Source organism: Chrysemys picta, chromosome 5 (genome assembly GCF_011386835.1).
Source record: "Chrysemys picta bellii isolate R12L10 chromosome 5, ASM1138683v2, whole genome shotgun sequence".
Classification (NCBI taxonomy): Eukaryota; Metazoa; Chordata; order Testudines; family Emydidae; genus Chrysemys; species Chrysemys picta.
Window position 1 is genome coordinate 20115445 of NC_088795.1, and position 19430 is coordinate 20134874.

Below are 19430 nucleotides of genomic sequence, written 5' to 3' on the forward strand. Positions count from 1 at the left end.
AAGGTCTCCCCCTTGCTCTCACAGAGATTGTGGAGCACACAGCAAGCTGCTATAACAATGGGGATATTGGTTTCGCTGAGATCACAGCGAGTCAGTAAGCTTCTCCATCTCCCCTTGAGACGGCCAAAAGCACACTCCACCACCATTCTGCACTTGCTCAGCCGGTAGTTGAAGAGTTCTTTTTCAGTGTCCAGGGCGCCAGTATAGGGCTTCATGAGCCAGGGCATTAGCGGGTAGGCTGGGTCCCCGAGGATGACTATAGGCATCTCCACATCCCCAACAGTTATTTTGTGGTCCGGGAAGTAAATACCTTGTTGCAGCCGTCTAAACAGACCAGAGTTCCTGAAAACACGAGCGTCATGAACCTTGCCCGGCCATCCCACGTAGATGTTGGTAAAACGTCCCCTATGGTCCACCAGTGCTTGCAGCACCATGGAAAAGTATCCCTTTCGGTTAATGTACTGGGTGGCCTGGTGGTCCGGTGCCAGGATAGGGATGTGAGTTCCATCTATGGCCCCACCGCAGTTTGGGAATCCCATCGCTGCGAAGCCATCTATGATCGCCTCCACGTTTCCCAGGGTCACTACCTTTGGCAGCAGTACATCAACGATTGCCTTCGCTACTTGCATCACAACAACCCCCACGGTAGATTTGCCCACCCCAAACTGGTTCGCGACTGACCGGTAGCTGTCTGGCGTTGCAAGCTTCCACAGGGCTATGGCCACTCGCTTCTGTACACTCAGTGCAGCTCGCAACCGGGTGTCACTGCGCTTCAGGGCAGGGGACAGCAACTCACAAAGTTCCAGGAAAGTTCCCTTCCGCATGCGAAAGTTTCGCAGCCACTGGGATTCATCCCAGACCTGCAGCACTATGCGGTCCCACCACTCAGTGCTTGTCTCCCGTGCCCAGAATCGCCGTTCCACGGCATCAACATGACCCATTGCCACTGTGATGTCCTCGGCGCTGGGTCGCCTGCTTTCTGACAGGTCTGTGCTACTCTCAGACTTCAGGACATCACCGCGGTGCCGTAGCCTCCTTGCCTGACTTTTCTGCATCTGCCTCAGGGAAACCTTTATGATAAGCTGCGAGACGTTGAGAGCGGCCACAACTGCAGCGATGGTCGCAGCGGGCTCCATGCTCGGAGTACAGTGGCGTCCGCGCTGTCAATGACTGGAAAAGCGCGCTAACTGTTTTCCCGCCGGCGCTTTCAGGGAGGGAGGGCGGGAGTGATGGACGGATGACGACAGTTTCCCAAAAGCACCCTCGACTCATTTTGTTACCCAGAAGGCATTGCCGGCTACACCCAGAATTCCAATGGGCAGAGGGGACTGCGGGAACTGTGGGATAGCTGACCACAGTGCACCGCTTCGAATGTCGACGCTATCACCGTTAGTGTGGACGCACAAAGTCGAATTACTGTCCTTAGTGTGGACACACACGTTCGACTTTGCAATATCGATTACAAAAATTCGATGCAAGTAAAATCGAACTACTCTCGTAGTGTAGACAAGGCCTAAAAGTTGGTCTTAATTCCTCCTTCAAGAGAAAAATTCTATTTGTCTTGCTCCTGGGACTAGTCCAGTTGGAGCTGATTTACTACTGCTTTGTACTCTGCATAGTCATCTACACCTGTCCACAGCGGATGACAATCATGACCATTTTTTACACCCACTTAGCACAAGTGTAAATGATTAGACAAAAGTGCAAGGGAGTGGAGAATCAGGCCTATTGATGCTAGTGGGGCTTTTCAGGGAGGTTTTGTCTACAAATGGGTAAGTCCCTTAAAATAAACCTTTTAAAATTTGTCTTCTTGGTTTGGAACAATAGTCATCTTTAGTTTGACCTGGCTTGGCTCCATCTCTGCTTTTAATCTCAGATTTTAGAGATGTTTGGTATCATGGAGTTGTGATTTCAAATCTTTCTTTTTATATTGTATCTTCTCTGCAGTTCAGAATACTACTGCTTTGCATTTCTATGACGCATGAGTTTATTATAGCACTTTACAAATATCAATTAAGCCACACAGCATGAATTTATTAGAAAAAGACTATTTTACAGATAGGTAAATTGAAGTTTCAGAGAAGTTAAATAGCTTTCTTAAGATCACAGTTAGTGGCATGGAATCCAGGAATCCTGCCTCCCAGTACCTGACTTTGTCTGTTAATATATAGTACTTATCTGGCCCCTATTAACATTGTATCTGATAATATATCATGTTTAAAGTAGTTATTCTTACAACACCCCTGCAAGATAAGGATTATTTGCACTTTAGAGGGGTAGCTGAGGTACAGAGGCCCAGTTCCACAAAGATATTTAGGCTCCTAATTTCTGTTGAAGTCAATAGGAGTTAGGAGCCTAAGTACTTTTGTGGATCTGGGCCAGAGAGAATAAGGGCCAGATTTTTTTGAAGGTCTTTAGGCATCTAAAGATATAGGTTCTTTGTAGGATTTTTTTAAAAGCACCTAACTCTCTCTTTTTGAGTTCATTTGCCTAAGGTCATACAGGAAATCTTGTGAAAAGAGGCAATTGAACCCAAATCCCAGGCAAGTACCCTAGCTACTGGGCAATCCTGCATCCCTTTTATCTGTTAGTCAATATTGCCACCATGTATACAAAGACTTATTGGAAAAAGCCAAATATAGAAATTCATTCATTGATAAACGAGGACTGCCATTTTGTTTTAAATCCTTTTGGCTCAAATAATGAACCTGCCAAATTTAGCAAAAGCAAGGAGAGAGAGGAGTACTGTCAGTGGGAAGAGCTGTGGGTTCCTACAGCACATATGCTAGAGCAGGGGTAGGCAACCTATGGCACGCACGCTGATTTTCAGTGGCACTCACACTGCCCGGGTCCTGGCCACCGGTCCAGGGGGGCTCTGCATTTTAATTTAATTTTAAATGAAGCTTCTTAAACATTTTAAAAACCTTATTTACTTTACATACAACAATAGTTTAGTTATATATTATAGACTTATAGAAAGAGACCTTCTAAAACTGTTAAAATGTATTACTGAGACGCAAAGCCTTAAATTAGAGTGAATAAATGAAGACTAGGCACACCACTTCTGAAAAAGGTTGCCAACCCCTGTGCTAGAAGTTTGGAAACTCTGCCCAAATTCCATTTGTGATTAGTTTTGTAATGCAATTGTGCTTTTAATGGCTTATTAATTAAATTTAGCAATTTAAATACATATTTTGGGGGGATAATGCAGGGAGAGGGCCATGAAAAGCCATAATATTCCTCAGTAGTACCTTGTATATCAGACATGTGGAATGTAACATGTAGCATACATGTCTATATTGCAGTCTCCATCTGGCTAGTTACTGAAGGCTTAGAATTTTCTGGGCTTCTTTCAGTTATTTACTTTAATCTTCTGCCTTTTATAGAAAAGATTACCTTACAAACTGGATTCTCCATAGTGGATAAGTTTTGTGGTTTAATTCTATGCTTGCTATCTAATTCTCTTAAATGTAATATTTCCCCTGACATACAGAGACATGTACAGGATTTCTTGTCTTCTGGTTCTGGGAATGTCTCAAACAGAAATTCTTTCCCTGTTACACTTGATTTAAGAAAGAGCTCACATGTGATACTGAGGATCATCCAACTCTTTCAACATGGGGAACCAATCTCTATTCCCCAGGAACTCTGTTCCCTTTAGATGGCGCCAGATCCAAAGCCCAGTTAAGTCAATGGGAATTCTTCAGTGGGCTTTGCATCAGGCCCTTTCTCTTAGGTACTTCTATGGCCCTGTTACTGTAGTATTTGAGCACCTCACTTATCAGATTTACCCTTGCCACACCCTTTTTGGGATAGGGAAGTACTATTATCCCCATTTTACTGATAGGGAACCCAGGCACAGAGGGTGGGATCCAGTGAAGGGACTGTAATGCTGAGCATTACAACATCTAGCTTTTTAGGCACCTAGAAAGTCACAGGAACAACACAGCGACCTACTAACCTGAGTTAAGTGCCTAGACTCCCTATTCAATGAATGGGGAAAAATAGGCACTTGCCAATACTATCCGCAAAAGCCAGCATGCTAGGTGAGGAGCTGCCTACGCTAGCCAATGGGAGATGTCAAACACAGGTGGGTGTACTAAGCCCCTCCCCTCCCTCAGAGATAGGTGCCTAAGTCTGGGTTGCAGGGAGGCACCTCACTCTGCTTTGTGATCCATGAATAAGAACCAGCCACCTGCAGTCAGGTGACTTGGATGCCTACCCTGCTTTTTCCAGAATTTGGTGCCTGCCTCGCTCCACACAAACCAGCTGGAGGAGGAGGAGAAGGTGGTGGGGGTGCCCACCTTATAGCCTATAGCCCAATGGTTAGAGCACTCAAATGGGATCTGAGAGACATAGGTTCAGTTCGCCTCTCTCTGTCAGAGGGGGAGAATCCCACTTCTCAGGGGTGTGCTCTAACCACACTCTGATGGGATCCCTCAGTTTTTCCAGTTGAAGTTGGTCCACTGTAGATGAGAGTGACTGGAGAAGGGGGACTAGAGCTGGCATCTCCCCCCACCTCCCAGGCGTGTGCCCTAACCTGCAGACAACAGAATCATTTTCTCTCTCTCTCTCTCTCTCTCTGGTCCAATATCAGTATAAGTATTTATCCACAGTCGAATGGTCATTGGGCCAGAAGGAAAGAGAGAGAGTATAACAATGACTCTGTCCCCCTGGGTCTTGTCCCCCTGCTCCAATCACATTGTCATTATTTCTTCACAGTGCAACAGCTTCAACAGGAGAGACTGACAGAGCCCCACATGAGAATATCTGATAGTTCAGTGGTTCAAGAACTCTCTTCAGAGGTAGAAACCCCCTGTTTAAGTTGTTTCTCCCTCTCAGGCAGAGCAGGGGGAATTGAAACTGGGTCTTCCACAATACAGGGGAGTGCTTTAACCACTTGGCTAAAAAGTTACAGGGGCACCGCACCACCATCACTATCTCCTCCACCTCCTCTGGCCAGATTTTGAATGGGATCCAGTTTGGTAGGCATGCCCAGCAGCAGCCTGCTGGGTCAGGCCCCACATGTGGAATAGGCGGACAAATGCCTAGATTCCCTGGTTTGTGAATCACTCTGGGGCTTATGGAGGAGATAGGTGCCCAGGCAGCAGTGCACATACCCCAATGTCTAAATCTTAGGCACCAAGGGAATTTTTACAGCAGAACATTAGGTATTAGGTTATATGGGCCTGGGCCCCACCAATGTTTGGGCCCAGGGCACAACCAGAAGAGGGCTGCACCAGATTTCAGTGGTGTTTGAGCTTGACACACAGGGTTGCAATATTACTCAAATTTGGCCTGGCTGCCCTAATCAACATGACAGAGACTGTTATACCTGTGCACCAGGTATGACAGAGATATAGCCCGTATGCCAGATATTTCCCCCTGCCTGGGAGGCTTCACTGCCAAGGCTCCCCTGGAGCCCAACTAGTCCCCTGGCCCCAACCAAAAATTTTACAGCCCCAACACCTATGGCGCCTAATGAGTTTAGGTGCTTTCAGGGTTTGGCGGCAGCCAAGCAGGGGTTTCATGGATTACAGTGGGGCCATGCACAGGTCTGAGGCACCTAACTAGAGTTTAGGCTCCTAATTTGCTTTGTGGATTGCACCTAGAGAGACTAAGTGCCTTCCTCGGTGATATTGGGCAACTAACAGCAGAGCAAGAAATTGAACCCAGGTTTGTTTGAGTCCCAGGCAGGCAAGCACTCTAGCCACTGGAGTGTTCTCATTAGTGGGGAGGGAATTTAGGTGGTCTCCATATTGGCTGATACCAATAGGGTTCTGTGGGTTGCACAACAGGAAGTGCTTATGTCACCAGCCCTGTCACATCCCAGGCTATGGGCAAAGTGCATCACCTCTGAAATTTCCCTGAGTGTTACCAGTTTACATCAGTTATGATTTTGAAATTGAACACAACTCCTGCTCCTTCCCTGCACTGCACGTACCAGTGCAGCCCCATGCTCCTTTGTGGAAAAACAAATCCAATCTCTCCTGCAATCTAGAAGCTTAATTTCATGCAGGAAAAAGAATTTTTCTTTTAAAATCAGCTCAATCATCAGTGTAGGGGCCACTTAATGCCTTAAGCAAATCATTGTAAGAGGTTAAAAAGCTTGTGGGAGTACGTTTAGTCTTTCTACTAGGCTGAAAGGGGTTTAGGTTTCCACTGATTGACCACTGAACCCCTCCCCTTCTCCCAACTCCACTCCTCTGGCCCGGATCAATGTCAGTAGTTAAATGGATCAGTTATTTGAAAGCTGTCTGTTGACCTTTCCTTCATGATTGATTGCATAAAAAATGCACAGGAGTGAGGTTTCCAGCTAGGAGAGCAGTCGCTGCTGACTGCTTTCTCTCATCATTCCCAGTAGACCACTAGGATTTCCCACAGAGGAATAGGCTGCTTGCATAGACGGAGGACCTGAGAGTGCTCTCACGTAACAATAAAGAAGCTGAAAGCCACATCTAGTCTTCTTCCTCAATGGTCTAGAGGAATTATTTATGAAGAGAAGACAAGGGTTGAGTGGTTTACTGGCCTTCAAAACACTTCCTGACCTGAGGTCTGCAATTGGAGAGTCACAAGAGCCCTGTGTGACAGTTGCCTCAGGGTGTTGGCCTGTGCACCACAAGCGTGAGGAGAAGCGACTGAAGGGGAAAAACATAGGGCATCTGGCTCGCTCACTCAATCACATACATACACACACACACACACACACACACACACACACACACACACACACACACACACACACACACATATGCCCCTGCTCATTCTCAGACATGTGCCATTGCAGGCCTGAGAAATAATTACATTTTCTATCTTTCAATGTGTATTTAAAATACACATTTTTTTTCTACGCACCTTATAATGTAGGTTATCTTTGTGCAACTCTCTTCCCCATTACGCTTTCTCTGTCTAAAACTAATTTTGTCAGGGCCTTAATTTTCTTTAAATCTCCTGTAACTAGTTCCATGGTAACCGTTTTGATTTGTGGCACATGGAATGTTTGAGCTGCTAGGGATTGTGTTAGCAGTGTGAATAATAAACCCACCTTTTAACTCTTAAAATAAAGTTTGACAGTGCAGTAAGTGACATTCTGTTTGCATGGAGGCAGAGACTATAAATTACCCTAATTCAGGAAACACAAAGCCGATAGAGGGTGATTATGTTATACGCATCACCCTGTTTTAGTCTCTTCTGTTGGATCAGTTATTCAATGCATGATCTCTCTTCTAAATCACTTACTTAATAAACATGTAACAAGACTAGCCTATTGTAGGGCACAGTGTAACAAGGCCTCTATGCTTAATCCATATTTTACAATTTGGCAATGCTCAGCAAGTAGTGAAAAGGTTCATAATGGCATTGCTTGAGTCGTATTATCAGGGACCGCTCTGGGAAGAACACAGTGCTGCATAGATAACTAGAGATGAACCAGAGCAGTGAAGAAAAGTGTGTACTTAGATGGACAAATAAGATTGTTAACTAAATAGGGACGTCAGATATCTTAACAATTGGAGAGCAGGTGTTTTATAACTTGCCAATGACAAATCATCAATGGCCGGTTGCTTGGTCCACTCCCTTTTCCCATGATCTCTCTGTAATTTCTCGGTACTGCCAGCTTCAGGAGGGTCAACCCCAGGATTTACAAAGGCAAGACAGAAATGGAAGTGGAGCTGGAGGAGGGAACCTCAAGCAGACTTCTGTAAATAGTGTGAGAGAGATTTGATGGTGAGAGGAGGTGGAGGAGCATCCGTAGGACTTTGTCATTTTGAGTGGGTCTGTTGCTGAAGAGGTTTTTGATAAAGGCTGGAGGGGGCAGGAATTTGACCTGAGTGCTGGTCAGTAAGACTAGTGGGTTGAGTTTTCAAGTCCAATGAAGACTGGGGAGGAGATCATGATAGGCTAAATCTTAGATGTATGCTGGGACAAAGTGCTGAAAGAGTGAAGCCCCAAAACACATGGGGCTTAGGCACCTGCATGCTCAGCCCGTGCCTAAGGCATGCCCTGCCTTTCAATAGTCTATCCTGGGCAGGTTACATTGATATAAGGGTGTCCACAGAAGTAGTGCCAGCTCCTCAGTTGTTCTGTCGCCCCCTCTGGTCCATGTGAATTGAAGAACAGCTACTGTATTCCAGTGCTTTCTAGCCACCACTCTCCCTGCCCCACCCACTGGCTCACCTGTATCATGCCTTTGATGCCAGCGCTGGTGGTAGAGTGGGCACAGAACTCTTGCACAATCTTACACCACCTGGGGAGGCCCCCTATACAGGGATTATTAATAAGGACCTGTTTGCACTTCCTTTGAGTCCACCTTATGCTGTCAGAGTGACATAACGGGGCCTTAAAGTAACTGAGAATGGGGCCTGAAAAGTGAAATTAGAGAGGGGAAAATAACTTGCTGACCCGTGTGAAAGACACTTATTCCAGGTTGTGTCCACTGATATTCCCCTTTCCCCCAGCCCCTGCACCCACCAAAGTCAACAGCACCATCCTATATATGGGGATTAGGATAGATATTACCATGACCAGTTGCTGTACTTTTCTAATTAACTGTGAGCTGCTGCCAGCTTAGAACTCGCTTTGATACAATTCCATTCTGGTGGCGTTTGTAGATTGCCATGGTTGCTAGTCTGAGTAAAGCGCTGGTGCTGCTAAGCAGTGTCTAGGCCTATTGTCCCTTGCACATCAACCACTAAATGATCTAATAAGAGATCAATAAAAGCTGTTGCAGAGTTAATAAAAAGTAAAGAGCTTGTAGTAGGTGGTAGCCCTTCTTGTCAAATTCCAGCCCAAAGTAACAACTTAGTTGTCCTGTGAAGGGTGAGAATCAAATAGTGACTTACCAAGTTAGAGGAAAGTGAGATTAGTTCAAGCTCTGAAAGTCATATAAGAAGTAATGGACAATTTATTTCAACTGTGGCAACTGGCCTACTTGCTCTCAAATACAGTCTGAACCACCCGTATGCCAAATATGCACAGCTATATGTGACTGTGCTCTGCTGATCCATTTGCATCACATGACAGTTGCTTGACTTGGAGTAGGTTGGCTGAGAGATCCATTAGACAAACCAAGCCCTCAGGACCCTTAAGAAACATTTCCTCAGCCCGTTTTAGCAAGAGTTTGGTGTGCCATAAAAGATGCTGGTACCAACTCTCCACAAATCATGCCACACTGAAGGAGTGATGACAAAAAAACTTCACTGACCGAGAGCTGTTGTTGTTAATACAGCATATTAAATACTGAGGAAACCTATGCAAAGTAATGTTCTATTAACGCTTGATGACTTGATTCATGCTAGAGAATAGCAAAAAATGGCTCTTTGCCATTCTGACAGTGTTTACACAGTACTAACAGAAGAGCGCCTTTAATGTAAATTGGTTTCATAGCCAATAGGAAAAGGACTTCCTCCACTCCCCTATTTTTGTAGTCCCAGGAATTCCTCTCTCATTCTTTTTACTTCCTCTTGCTTAAAAGAAAGAATTAGGGCACTGTTGGCTCAAAAAGAGGGAGCTAGAGAATGAGATGAGATGTTCCATCCACATCCGAGGCTGAGGGCAGTGCCCTAGTAGCTCTGCGAGCTGCTGTCAAGCTGGGAACATGGGACTAAGCTTGGTACCTGAACATAGATATGCACCTGGGACAGCACAGGACACTCTCGTAAAGAAACCAGGTACTGCAGACAAAAAACACGGGGGAGCTGGGACTGCAATCGTAGTCCTTCAGCTTTCAGACCCCAGTGTCTCCAACTAAAAAAGAGCCCTTTTAGGTGATAGCACTAACAGATCCCTTATCCTCTCTGTGAGCCTGCCAAGAGCAGCTATCCCCCATCCTTATGACAAGGCATTCCACTAACACCCATAATATCTTAAATACCAATAAAAAGATAAAAGAAAATATTTAACTGCAGACACTCTATGAACCCCTATCTCGTCTCATGCTGAAACAGTTACCAAGAGCCATATCTAACACAGGTTCAGTACAATGCTACTCAGAATCTCAGTCATATGAGGCTGTGGTCTGGGTAAGCTTGTAGAAATAGGCCCCTCTCTGATATGAGATAGAAATGGATGGATTTGTCATAAACAGACACAAGAGCAGCCTAATCATCTGCCAGTCTTGACCCAATGGTTCGAATTGAAGAAAAGAAAAAATAGCAGGCGGGTCACTTTTTTCTCTTACAAAAGGAGAAACTGAGGACAGTTTCTGTGACTTGCCCAAGATCACACAAGGTGTCTGGCAGAGCCAGGAACTGAACCTTGGTCTGCTGCTGTCCAGTCTTGTAATTTAGCCCCAAGACTGTCGTCCTCCTCCTCAATGAATACAACTATTTTGAACAAACCAACTGTAATTCTTTCTCATTTGGCTTCTTTCATACTGTCTCTGTGCACATAATGACTTTAGAAAATTTGAAAATAAATGCAGGTCGCAGCAGCATGCTTTCTTAATAAAGTTTCCTAGTGAATTTTGAGTGCATAATTTATGTTTTATCATATTGAAATGTAGCACCCGCAGTGAGTTATTTCTTTGCAAATGCCAAATCCGATGTTTTCAAAGGGGGCTGAAGATGAAACAAAAGCAGAGGTTTTACATAGCTGCTGTTAGCCTTGAGATTGTTTATGAATATTAGAGCTGACCTGCAGGTTTAAATGACATTGATTGTTACACTTTAACTTTGAGCTAATGGATTAATGACTTGCAAAGCTCTGAGTAGCCAAAAACAATCGGAATCCATGAAAGATTTTGGTCTGAAGCTATAGTATTCTGCTGACTTTTTCTTTACGTGGGAGCATTGCACAGAAAAATAGAACTTTAAATATGTAATTATTCCAATTTATTGCTTAGAAAAATGCCTTTTTAAAACAGCATAAATTTCTGTGTCTTTAGCAACAGAAATAGAAAACATTAAACTGATTCCTGGTACTTTCAATTATAATCTCTCAATATAAGAGGTAAATCTTGCTGCAGTTTGGCAGAATCTAGCCATCCTTCTAAATTGTTCAACTTAAGGGAAAGGCAGCTCAGTGACTAAAGATCAAAAAAGATATGAGAAACAGCCTGCCTCGCTTCCACAATTGTGTCTGAACTAAATTCTGCCTTCATTTCCCCATTAAAGCCATTAGAATTGTGCAAGATATAAGGAAGGGCAGAATTTGGCCTTGTGTCCAATACATAGGTGATTTTAAAATTGCTGATTGCTGCTTGTTTTTATCATCCTAAGTAAAACGTGCCAATACAGAAATCCTTTCAAGACTTGAAATATGGCTAAAAGGTCACTGTTTAGAACACAGACAATACAGCATATGAGACGCTGATTATCTATCGGTTCCATGATGAATATGTTGACAAGCATTTGAATTTTAATAATTAATCATGATAAAACAAAGGAGTGTTAATAATTTAAAGTCTCCTAATGCAGAGTGGTAAACTACTTGTATACACGGTTTCTGTTAAGTTTTGCCTGCGTTAATTTTAACCAAAAAGAGCACCATCGATTTTAATTATTAAAGAATATAATAACATTACAATAAGAATTGCCATAGTGGGTCAGACCAGTGGTTCTTCTAGCCCAGTATTCGGTCTTCTGACAGTGGCAGGTGCTAGATCTTCAGAGGGAATGAACAGAAAAAGACAATTTATCGAGTGATCCATTCCCTGTCATCCAGTCCCAGCTTCTGGCAGTCAGAGATTTAGCGACACCCAGAGCATTGGGTTGCATTCCTGACCATCTTGGCCAGAGGTGGGCAAACTACGGCCCACGGGACCCTCCTGCCTGGGCCCTGAGCTCCTGCCCCGGGAGGCTAGCCCCAGTCCCCTCCCCCGCTTCCCCCGTCCTCAGCACTCCCCACCGCCGGTGCAATGCTCTGGGCGGTGGGGCTACAAGCTCTTGCTGGGCAGGGCAGCGCAGCTGCAAAGCCCGGCCTGACCCAGTGCTCTGTGCTGCGCTGTGCGACTGTAGCGCCGCAAGCCACCAGTGCTCCACACAGCGCGGTAAGGGGGCAGGGAACTGCGGGGTTGGATGGAGGGCAGGGGAGTTCAGGGTGGTGGTCAGGAGACGGGGGTGTGGATAGGGGTTGGGGCAGTCAGGAAGGAAGGAGGGATTGGATGGGGCAGCGGGAGGCAGTCAGGGGCAGGGTTTCCGGGGGCAGTTGGGACAGAGAAAAGGGGTGGTTGTTTTAGGGTTACCATATTTAACAAATAAAAAAAGAGGACCATCCACCCTGGCCCCGCCCATTTCCCACCCCTCGCCCCGCCCCAACTCCGCCCCTTCCCCGTGCCAACCCCCCTAACTCTGCCCCCTCCTCCCTCCCACTCCCAGCCATGCAAAAAGGGCTGCCCGAGCGCTACCAGGTTCACAGTTTGCCGGGCAGCCCCCAGACCCTGCGCCCCCGGCCGGTGCTTCCCCAGCGCAGCTGGAGCCCAGGACGGGAAGCACCCAGCCGGGAGCGCAGGGTCTGGAGGCTGCCCGGCAAACCGTGAAGCCGGTAGCACTCGGGCTTCGGGCAGCCCCCATGCCTCCAGACCCTGCGCCCCCGGCCGGGCACTTCCCCTCCCGGGCTCCGGCGGCGCAGGGTCCGGAGGGATGGGGGCTGCCCGAAGCCCGTAGCGCTTGGCTCTTAAGCAGAGCCGAAGAGTCGGGGAGGAGCAGAGCTGCCGCGGCCGGAGGCTCTGCTCCTCCCCTGACTCTTCCGCTCTGTTTAAGAGCTGAGCTGCCCGAGCGCTATGGGCTTCAGGCAGCCCTCATGCCTCCGGACCCTGCGCCGCCGGAGCCTGGGAGGGGAAGTGCCCGGCCGGCAGCTGGGGTCCGGAGGCAAGGGGGCTGCTTGAAGCCCATAGCGCTCGGGCAGCCCGGCTCTTAAACAGAGTCGGGGAGGAGCAGAGCCGCCGCGGCTGGAGGCTCTGCTCCTCCCCTGTCTCTTCGGCTCTGTTTAAGAGCTGAGCTGCCCGAGCGCTATGGGCTTCGGGCAGCCCTCATGCCTCCGGACCCTGCGCCGCCGGAGCCTGGGAGGGGAAGTGCCCGGCCGGCAGCTGGGGTCCGGAGGCAAGGGGGCTGCCTGAAGCCCATAGCGCTCGGGCAGCTCGGCTCTTAAACAGAGCTGAAGAGTCAGGGGAGGAGCAGAGCAGCCGCGGGAGGGGACGTGCCCGGCCGGCATTTTCCCGGACATGTTTGGCTTTTTGTCAATTCCCCCCGGACGGGGGTTTGATTGCCAAAAAGCCGGACATGTCCGGGAAAAACCAGACGTATGGTAACCCTAGGTTGTATGGGGCGGGGTCCCGGGGGGCTGTCAGGAATGGGGGGAGGGTTGGATGGGGGGGCAGGGAGCAGTCAGGGGCAGGGATTCCAGGGCGGTCAGGGGACAGGGAGCGGTTTAGGTTGGATGGGACAGGAGCAGTGGAGGGGCCCATCAGGGGCAAGAAGCAGCAGTGGGGCAGACACCCCTCCCCTAACCGGCCCTCCATACAATTTCCGAAACCCAATGCAGCCCTCAGGCCAAAAAGTTTGCCCGTCCCTGATCTTGTCTAATAGCCATTGATGGACTCTATGAACTTATCTAATTCTTTTTTAAATCCAGTTATACTTTTGACCATCACAACATCCTCTGGCAATGAGTTCCACAGGTTGACTGTGCATTGTGTCAAGAAGTATGCTGCCTGTTAATTTAATTGGGTGAGCCCCAGTTCTTGTGTTTATGTGAAGAATAAGGAAGGGCTATTTACATCACTTTCTCCACACCATTCATGATTTTATAGACCTATCATATTCCCCCTTAGACATCTCTCTTCTAAGATGAACAGTCCCAATCTTTTTAATCTCTCCTCATACAGAAGCTGTTCCATACCCCTAATCATTTTTGTTGCCCTGTTCTGAGCCTTTTCCCATTCAAATATATCTTGTTTGAGGAGGAGTGACCCAAACTGCACATAGCATTCAGGCTGTGGGCATACCATGGATTTATATAGTGGCATTATGATATTTTCTGTCTTATTATCTATCCCTTTCCTAATGTTTCTTAACATTTTGTTCATTTTTTTGACTGCCGCTGCACACTGAGCAAATGTTTTTAAGAGAACTATTCAGAATGACTCCAAGATCTTTCTTGTGCGGTGACTGCTTATTTAGATGCCATCATTTTGTACATATAGTTGGGATTATGTTTTCCAATGTGCATTACTTTAAGAAAAGGTCTTGGTGCTGGCACTGCTGGCAAAGAGGAGGCCAGCTCCAGGAAATGTTAACAACTCAAGCAGCAGATTTGGGGAGGAGAAATGAAATGAGTCAAAGGCCAATCACTCAGAGTCATTAGTTCCTCAGGCTACGCATACTATGGGGGTTAAAAAAGGTAAACCTAAAATGTAAAATTATTATGTATAAGTAGAAAATAGACACTTGTGACTTTGGGTCTTTTAATCACAAAAAGACAGCATGAAATCCTGGCCCAAATGAAGTCAATGGTAAAATTCCCATTAACGTCAGTCGGGCCAGGATTTCACTCATAATTTTTTTTACTGGGAGATTGTTATTAGCCGTCCACCTTAACAGACAATATTTTTTCTTGCTGTTCAGCTCATGGCAAGATTGAACAATATTTTCCCTGTCATTTTCCTTATTATTATACTGGTGATGCACATGTAATGTTTTCTCCTAATGTAATCTACATAACTAGGACACTGCTGTGCTCACCCTTTACAAAATGGCTAGCTTGCCATTAGAAAAAGTCACTTCAGTGTCTGCAGTGTTGCCTAGCATTTCCCAGTGCTTACTATAGAAAATTCCTGGAATACTGGACATACAAAAGTAGCTATTCAGTTATCGAAGGCATTTGACAAGTTTTTAAGGGTGACCACTGTAGTCAAATTGTTGTTTTAGTAATTTTACAACGCTCCTTGATAAACGGAGATTGACATTAGTAAAGAGCCCTGTCTATTCACCATTATTGCAGCTAGAGTCTCATGCTAGCTCTCAGGTTACACAAATCAGATCATTTAACAGTCATTCCAATGTTAGCTGTTTAAATAGATGTTGTTGTTCCACTGTTGGCTGACTTTTCAGAAGGGTGCCATTCTCAAATCTCCTACCATTTGCTTGCAAAAGTCCAGCTTTCATACTGAAAAACATTAATACATCAAAATGCTCTTAAAGGAGGAAGAACAATAAGTACTTGAAACATACCATATGCAATAGTCAGGCATATCTGTCTCAGTGCTATATTAACAACAAAACACCCTCCCCCCTCCCAATATTTAACATGTTCAAGAGCACAACAACAAAAAAACATTTGTAAGAGCTCTAAACAATGATCTTTTAACCACTCTGATCTAATAGTGTGTGTAAACTCGTGTGTGTGTGTGTTTGATTTGGCCAGGGTCCAGAGGATTCTTACTAGAGGCTGTTTTGTCACTGTAGTTACCATGTCTCTGTTTTTCTTGACATTTTCCCTTACTACTTTTTATATTTGGCCTACAGCACAAAATAACCACATCATGACATTTGTAGCTTCGCCTTGTTTAATGTCAGTGTGTGATGATGAAGTGTCCTATTATGACTTTACGTCATTGTATGAACAATGCAACTTCATGACACATCGACAAAATGCTACTATGTTGTGTTACCATGTGTCAACGTATGCCATGGTAAATTTGCATCAAAATGTCATGATGGTGAAAGGCCCAGAAGTGATTCAGGACTGTGCTTCATACTAGGCTTCTAGGATGTGAGAGATCCACGAACATTAGGATTGGCCCAGGAATTTCTTTGTTTACCTCCTCTGCGTGATTTTCCAGCCTGATGCTATTGTTATTGCTGCTCTATGAACTGACCAGCCAGCATGGGTATTGAGTTACAGTGTTTGGCATCCACCCCAATAGAGACAAAACATGTAATCGCTGTATCTGATGACCTCCCATCAAACCATCAAGTGAAAATTCTAAATCACCCATCCTGTATCCCACACCACGGCATGGTAATACAACATACCATGGTAGCCGGATAGCCTATTTGAAAGAATGACAGTCCATATAACAGATTGTAGATTGATGGAGTAGAGACACTTACACTGGGGTGGTTTTGTTTTGCCCCCCCCCCCTTTTTTTTTTTTTTTGCAACCTGCTTGAAAAAGCATTACACATATGATGTGAACCGTGCATATTTCCTGGGAGTGAAAAATAAAGTTGTATCTATGTTACAGTAAATGAGTTTTAGATTTGGCCACCTTCTGAATAAAAGACCTCAACGTTCCCTGGGATATATATAAATTATTTTTTGTGTGAAGTGATGAACACATGTGTAAATGAGAATTTTGGATGTGTTTCACATACTCTATGAATTCAAGCTATATTTGAACCAGACTTCTAGAGCTGTGTCTTTATCCCTTGGGTCACCACACCTAACTATCTTATATTAACTGTATCGTCTAATGATTTGGTTTGTTTGTAGGGGTAATTACACATGTCATTACCCTATATCATTGTGGCGTGTGTACTATAATTTATTCATTTATATATAAGGTCAAGGAGAAGTCTGAAACCAGATTAAGCTGTTCAGATAATCTTTTCTACTTGATATGGCTACAAGCAGTGATAGCTTCATAACACTCTTATATACCATAACTCCTGTTAATAATTATTAGCTTCAATTCTTTAAGCTGGAAAGGGAGCAATATTATCTTCAGGAACTGGAGAAGGGTTTCTATCATTTGAAGAACTACATGTTTTTAATAAGATTTCAGCTATGTCTATATAATTCTGTTCAGGTTTTCAGGGTCTTTTGATTTTTGTTGTTGTTGTTTTTGTTTCTCAAAATTTGAGACAATTTTTGAAAGCAATAGAGATTAGTTGAAAGTACAGGGTTTAAGGAAAAACTACAAGTCATTCCTATTGCTAACCATTTATCACTTTTCTGCATATAAAACTCCAGCACTTTTTCTATCCTGCCTTCTAGCTACTACAGAACATCAATAACTCTACATATATCTTCTGTGCAATCTGTGGACTAGAAGAGAAATCAAGTCTAGCTTGTAATGATTTTTTTTTTTTTTTAATAAAGGGGAGTTATGTTTGATTTCTGGCCAACAGAAAGTCCTTATACTTTAAATGTCTCTGCCCAGTCAATAATATTACAAGTATTCTCAAGACAATGCACCATTTAGTATACATAACAGTGAGCTCATTCCTACAAACTTATCTAGTTGTTGGTCCATTAAAATTTCAGCTTTTATCACATTTTAACCATTAATCACTTTTTCTATTTTTAAACAGCAAATCAATTGGGTAACCTACATTATTTAATTTTTTTAAATGATCAAGCAGTCTACTGTTTAAAATTTAGATGAATCACAGCCACCAAGCATATATGATAATTTTACCTGTTTTCCATTTAACTCCATGGGTGGTCTGGGACTTACAGTGAATATTCAGTGATGCAGCATACTGCTTTGTTCCCATCATTCTTGCTCTTCCAGTGGCAATGGGGACCCGCCCTAAAATCTATGACAGTGGACATAACAGTAGGGAAAGGAAAAGAGCCCAATACTGCAAAGTGCTGAGTGCTCCTAGGATTTGAGGACACTGAGCAAATCATATCTAATTATGGATTTTTTTCCCCTATATAGTAGGCAAAGCTCAAGATATACCTTCCCTTTTCATTTGCTTGCACCCCATAATTGTTTCCTACTTGTAGTTTTTATTTCCAGATTGTTTGGTTGCTGTGTGGCAGCTGCACGACTGATGCATAACAGCAAAAAGTAAAACCAATTAAATAAATCAGACAAAGCAAATATCAGTCAATTCCATCTGAGAGTTTATCTATTTTAAATTACTTTCATATAATAACTGAAAATTGTGTGCACAGCTAAAATAGAAAGAGAGCTTCCCCAGCCCTTGTACAGTTTATATTAATAACTAAAGAGAACATATTTCTGTTTGATTTGTGTGAAAGCTCCCACTGACACTGTTGGAAGATGCATATATGGATTGATCATTAACAGCAGAGTAACAAAGTAAAGATCATAAAACACAGTTAGGTGTCCCTAACAAGGACCTCAGGCTGCAACTAGTGTAGCTACCTGCCAGCTTACCAGATTTATCAAAAACACGTCTTGCAGTTAACTGGACTTTAAGTGGTTTAAAGACACATTATCAACATTTTGGTTTCGTGTGAAATAACTCGAGAGGGAGATATAATTTGCAAAGAATGTAGGTGGGTTTGTTTTGGAGGAAGTGAGGGATTGAAAGGGTTGAAATACTCTACAGCACCGGAAATGCAAACATAATATTGTTCTAATGCATTATTATTAATTTGTTCATGATAGCACTCACAATGTGCTATAGGAGATTTCCAGACCTTCAAGAAGGAACCAGTTCTGCCCCACAAGTTCACAATCTAAGGGGGAAGGTGCCAAGGAAAGGGGCACAACAAATAGGGATCTTTAAAGTACAAGTTAAGTACATTCACTGTAGGCAGCATGGCAGAATTGGTTCTTAATGGGGCACGACTGGTTAGTTTCACACACTGTGTAGTTTCACTGCCCAAGCTGAGGGAAATACTTAAATGCCCCATTTAATCAAAGCACTTAAACATGTGCTCAACTCATGATTATTCAGCAAAGTACTTAAGTACCTCAATGGAACTTAGCACATGCTTAAAGCCTCTATTCAGGTGAGCACTTACGCACATAACTTAAGTACTTTAAGCACATGCTTAAATGCTTTCCTAAATAGGGTTATTTTCCTGCATCGGGGCATATGTGCTTTTCTGAATAGACCTGAGCTTGAGCATGAGTTTTAACATCAAGTATGTTCTTATGTGCTTTAATGAGTTGGGGCATAATTAAACAACAGTATAAATGATGTAAAGCAAATCAGATTTTTAAAATTAGTTGAGCTTTAATAATTGAAGGGCGAAGAAAAACAGGTAAGAAATTGAAAATACAGATAGTGGGCCAGGTTCTTAGCTGGTTTAAATCTGCCTAACGCCATTGACTTCCTTAGTTGAGGATTCAGCCCATTATTTTTATCTTGACAATGTCTCTTGAATGTGGGTATTATAAACTATTCAAGCTGGATAATGCTTTCCAAAGGATCACTTCTGCTTCATCCTGTTCTCTCCTTGTGCGCAGCGATTAAGGAATTTAATGGGTATGGGCCAATACTGCTCCCATAGAATTCAATGACAAAACACTCATTGACATAAATGGAAGCAGGATTGGGTCCAAGGTGGCTTCACAGGTTTTCATTATCCAGAAAGTAGAATCTTCTATTTTGAATTATTTGATAATCCTATGCTTTAAGTGCTCGTTGCTTGAAGGACAATCTAATGCTTAGCAATGTGTACATAGTATCAGCTGTCCTCGTTGTCCGAGATCAATAGATATCAAAGGCAAACATAGGGCTATCTATGTATAGCTCATTTGCCCTCGTGTGCCCTTCTCTGAGTTCT

The 19430-nt window shown here is 44.2% G+C and overlaps 1 protein-coding gene across 3 annotated transcripts in view; it reads left to right on the plus strand.

Annotated features, from left to right (window-relative positions):
• UNC5C (unc-5 netrin receptor C) overlaps positions 1–19430 on the plus strand; it is a 368610-nt gene that overhangs the window by 61643 nt on the left and 287537 nt on the right. The window contains exon 1 of one of the 3 annotated variants that reach the window (XM_065596056.1): positions 1667–1772. The exons of the other annotated variants lie outside the window; for them this stretch is intronic. Coding sequence (XP_065452128.1) covers positions 1769–1772 — 4 coding nt within the window. The 5' untranslated portion in view covers positions 1667–1768. Of the gene's footprint in view, positions 1–1666; positions 1773–19430 lie in introns of those variants that run through there. 3 annotated transcript variants of the gene reach the window in all.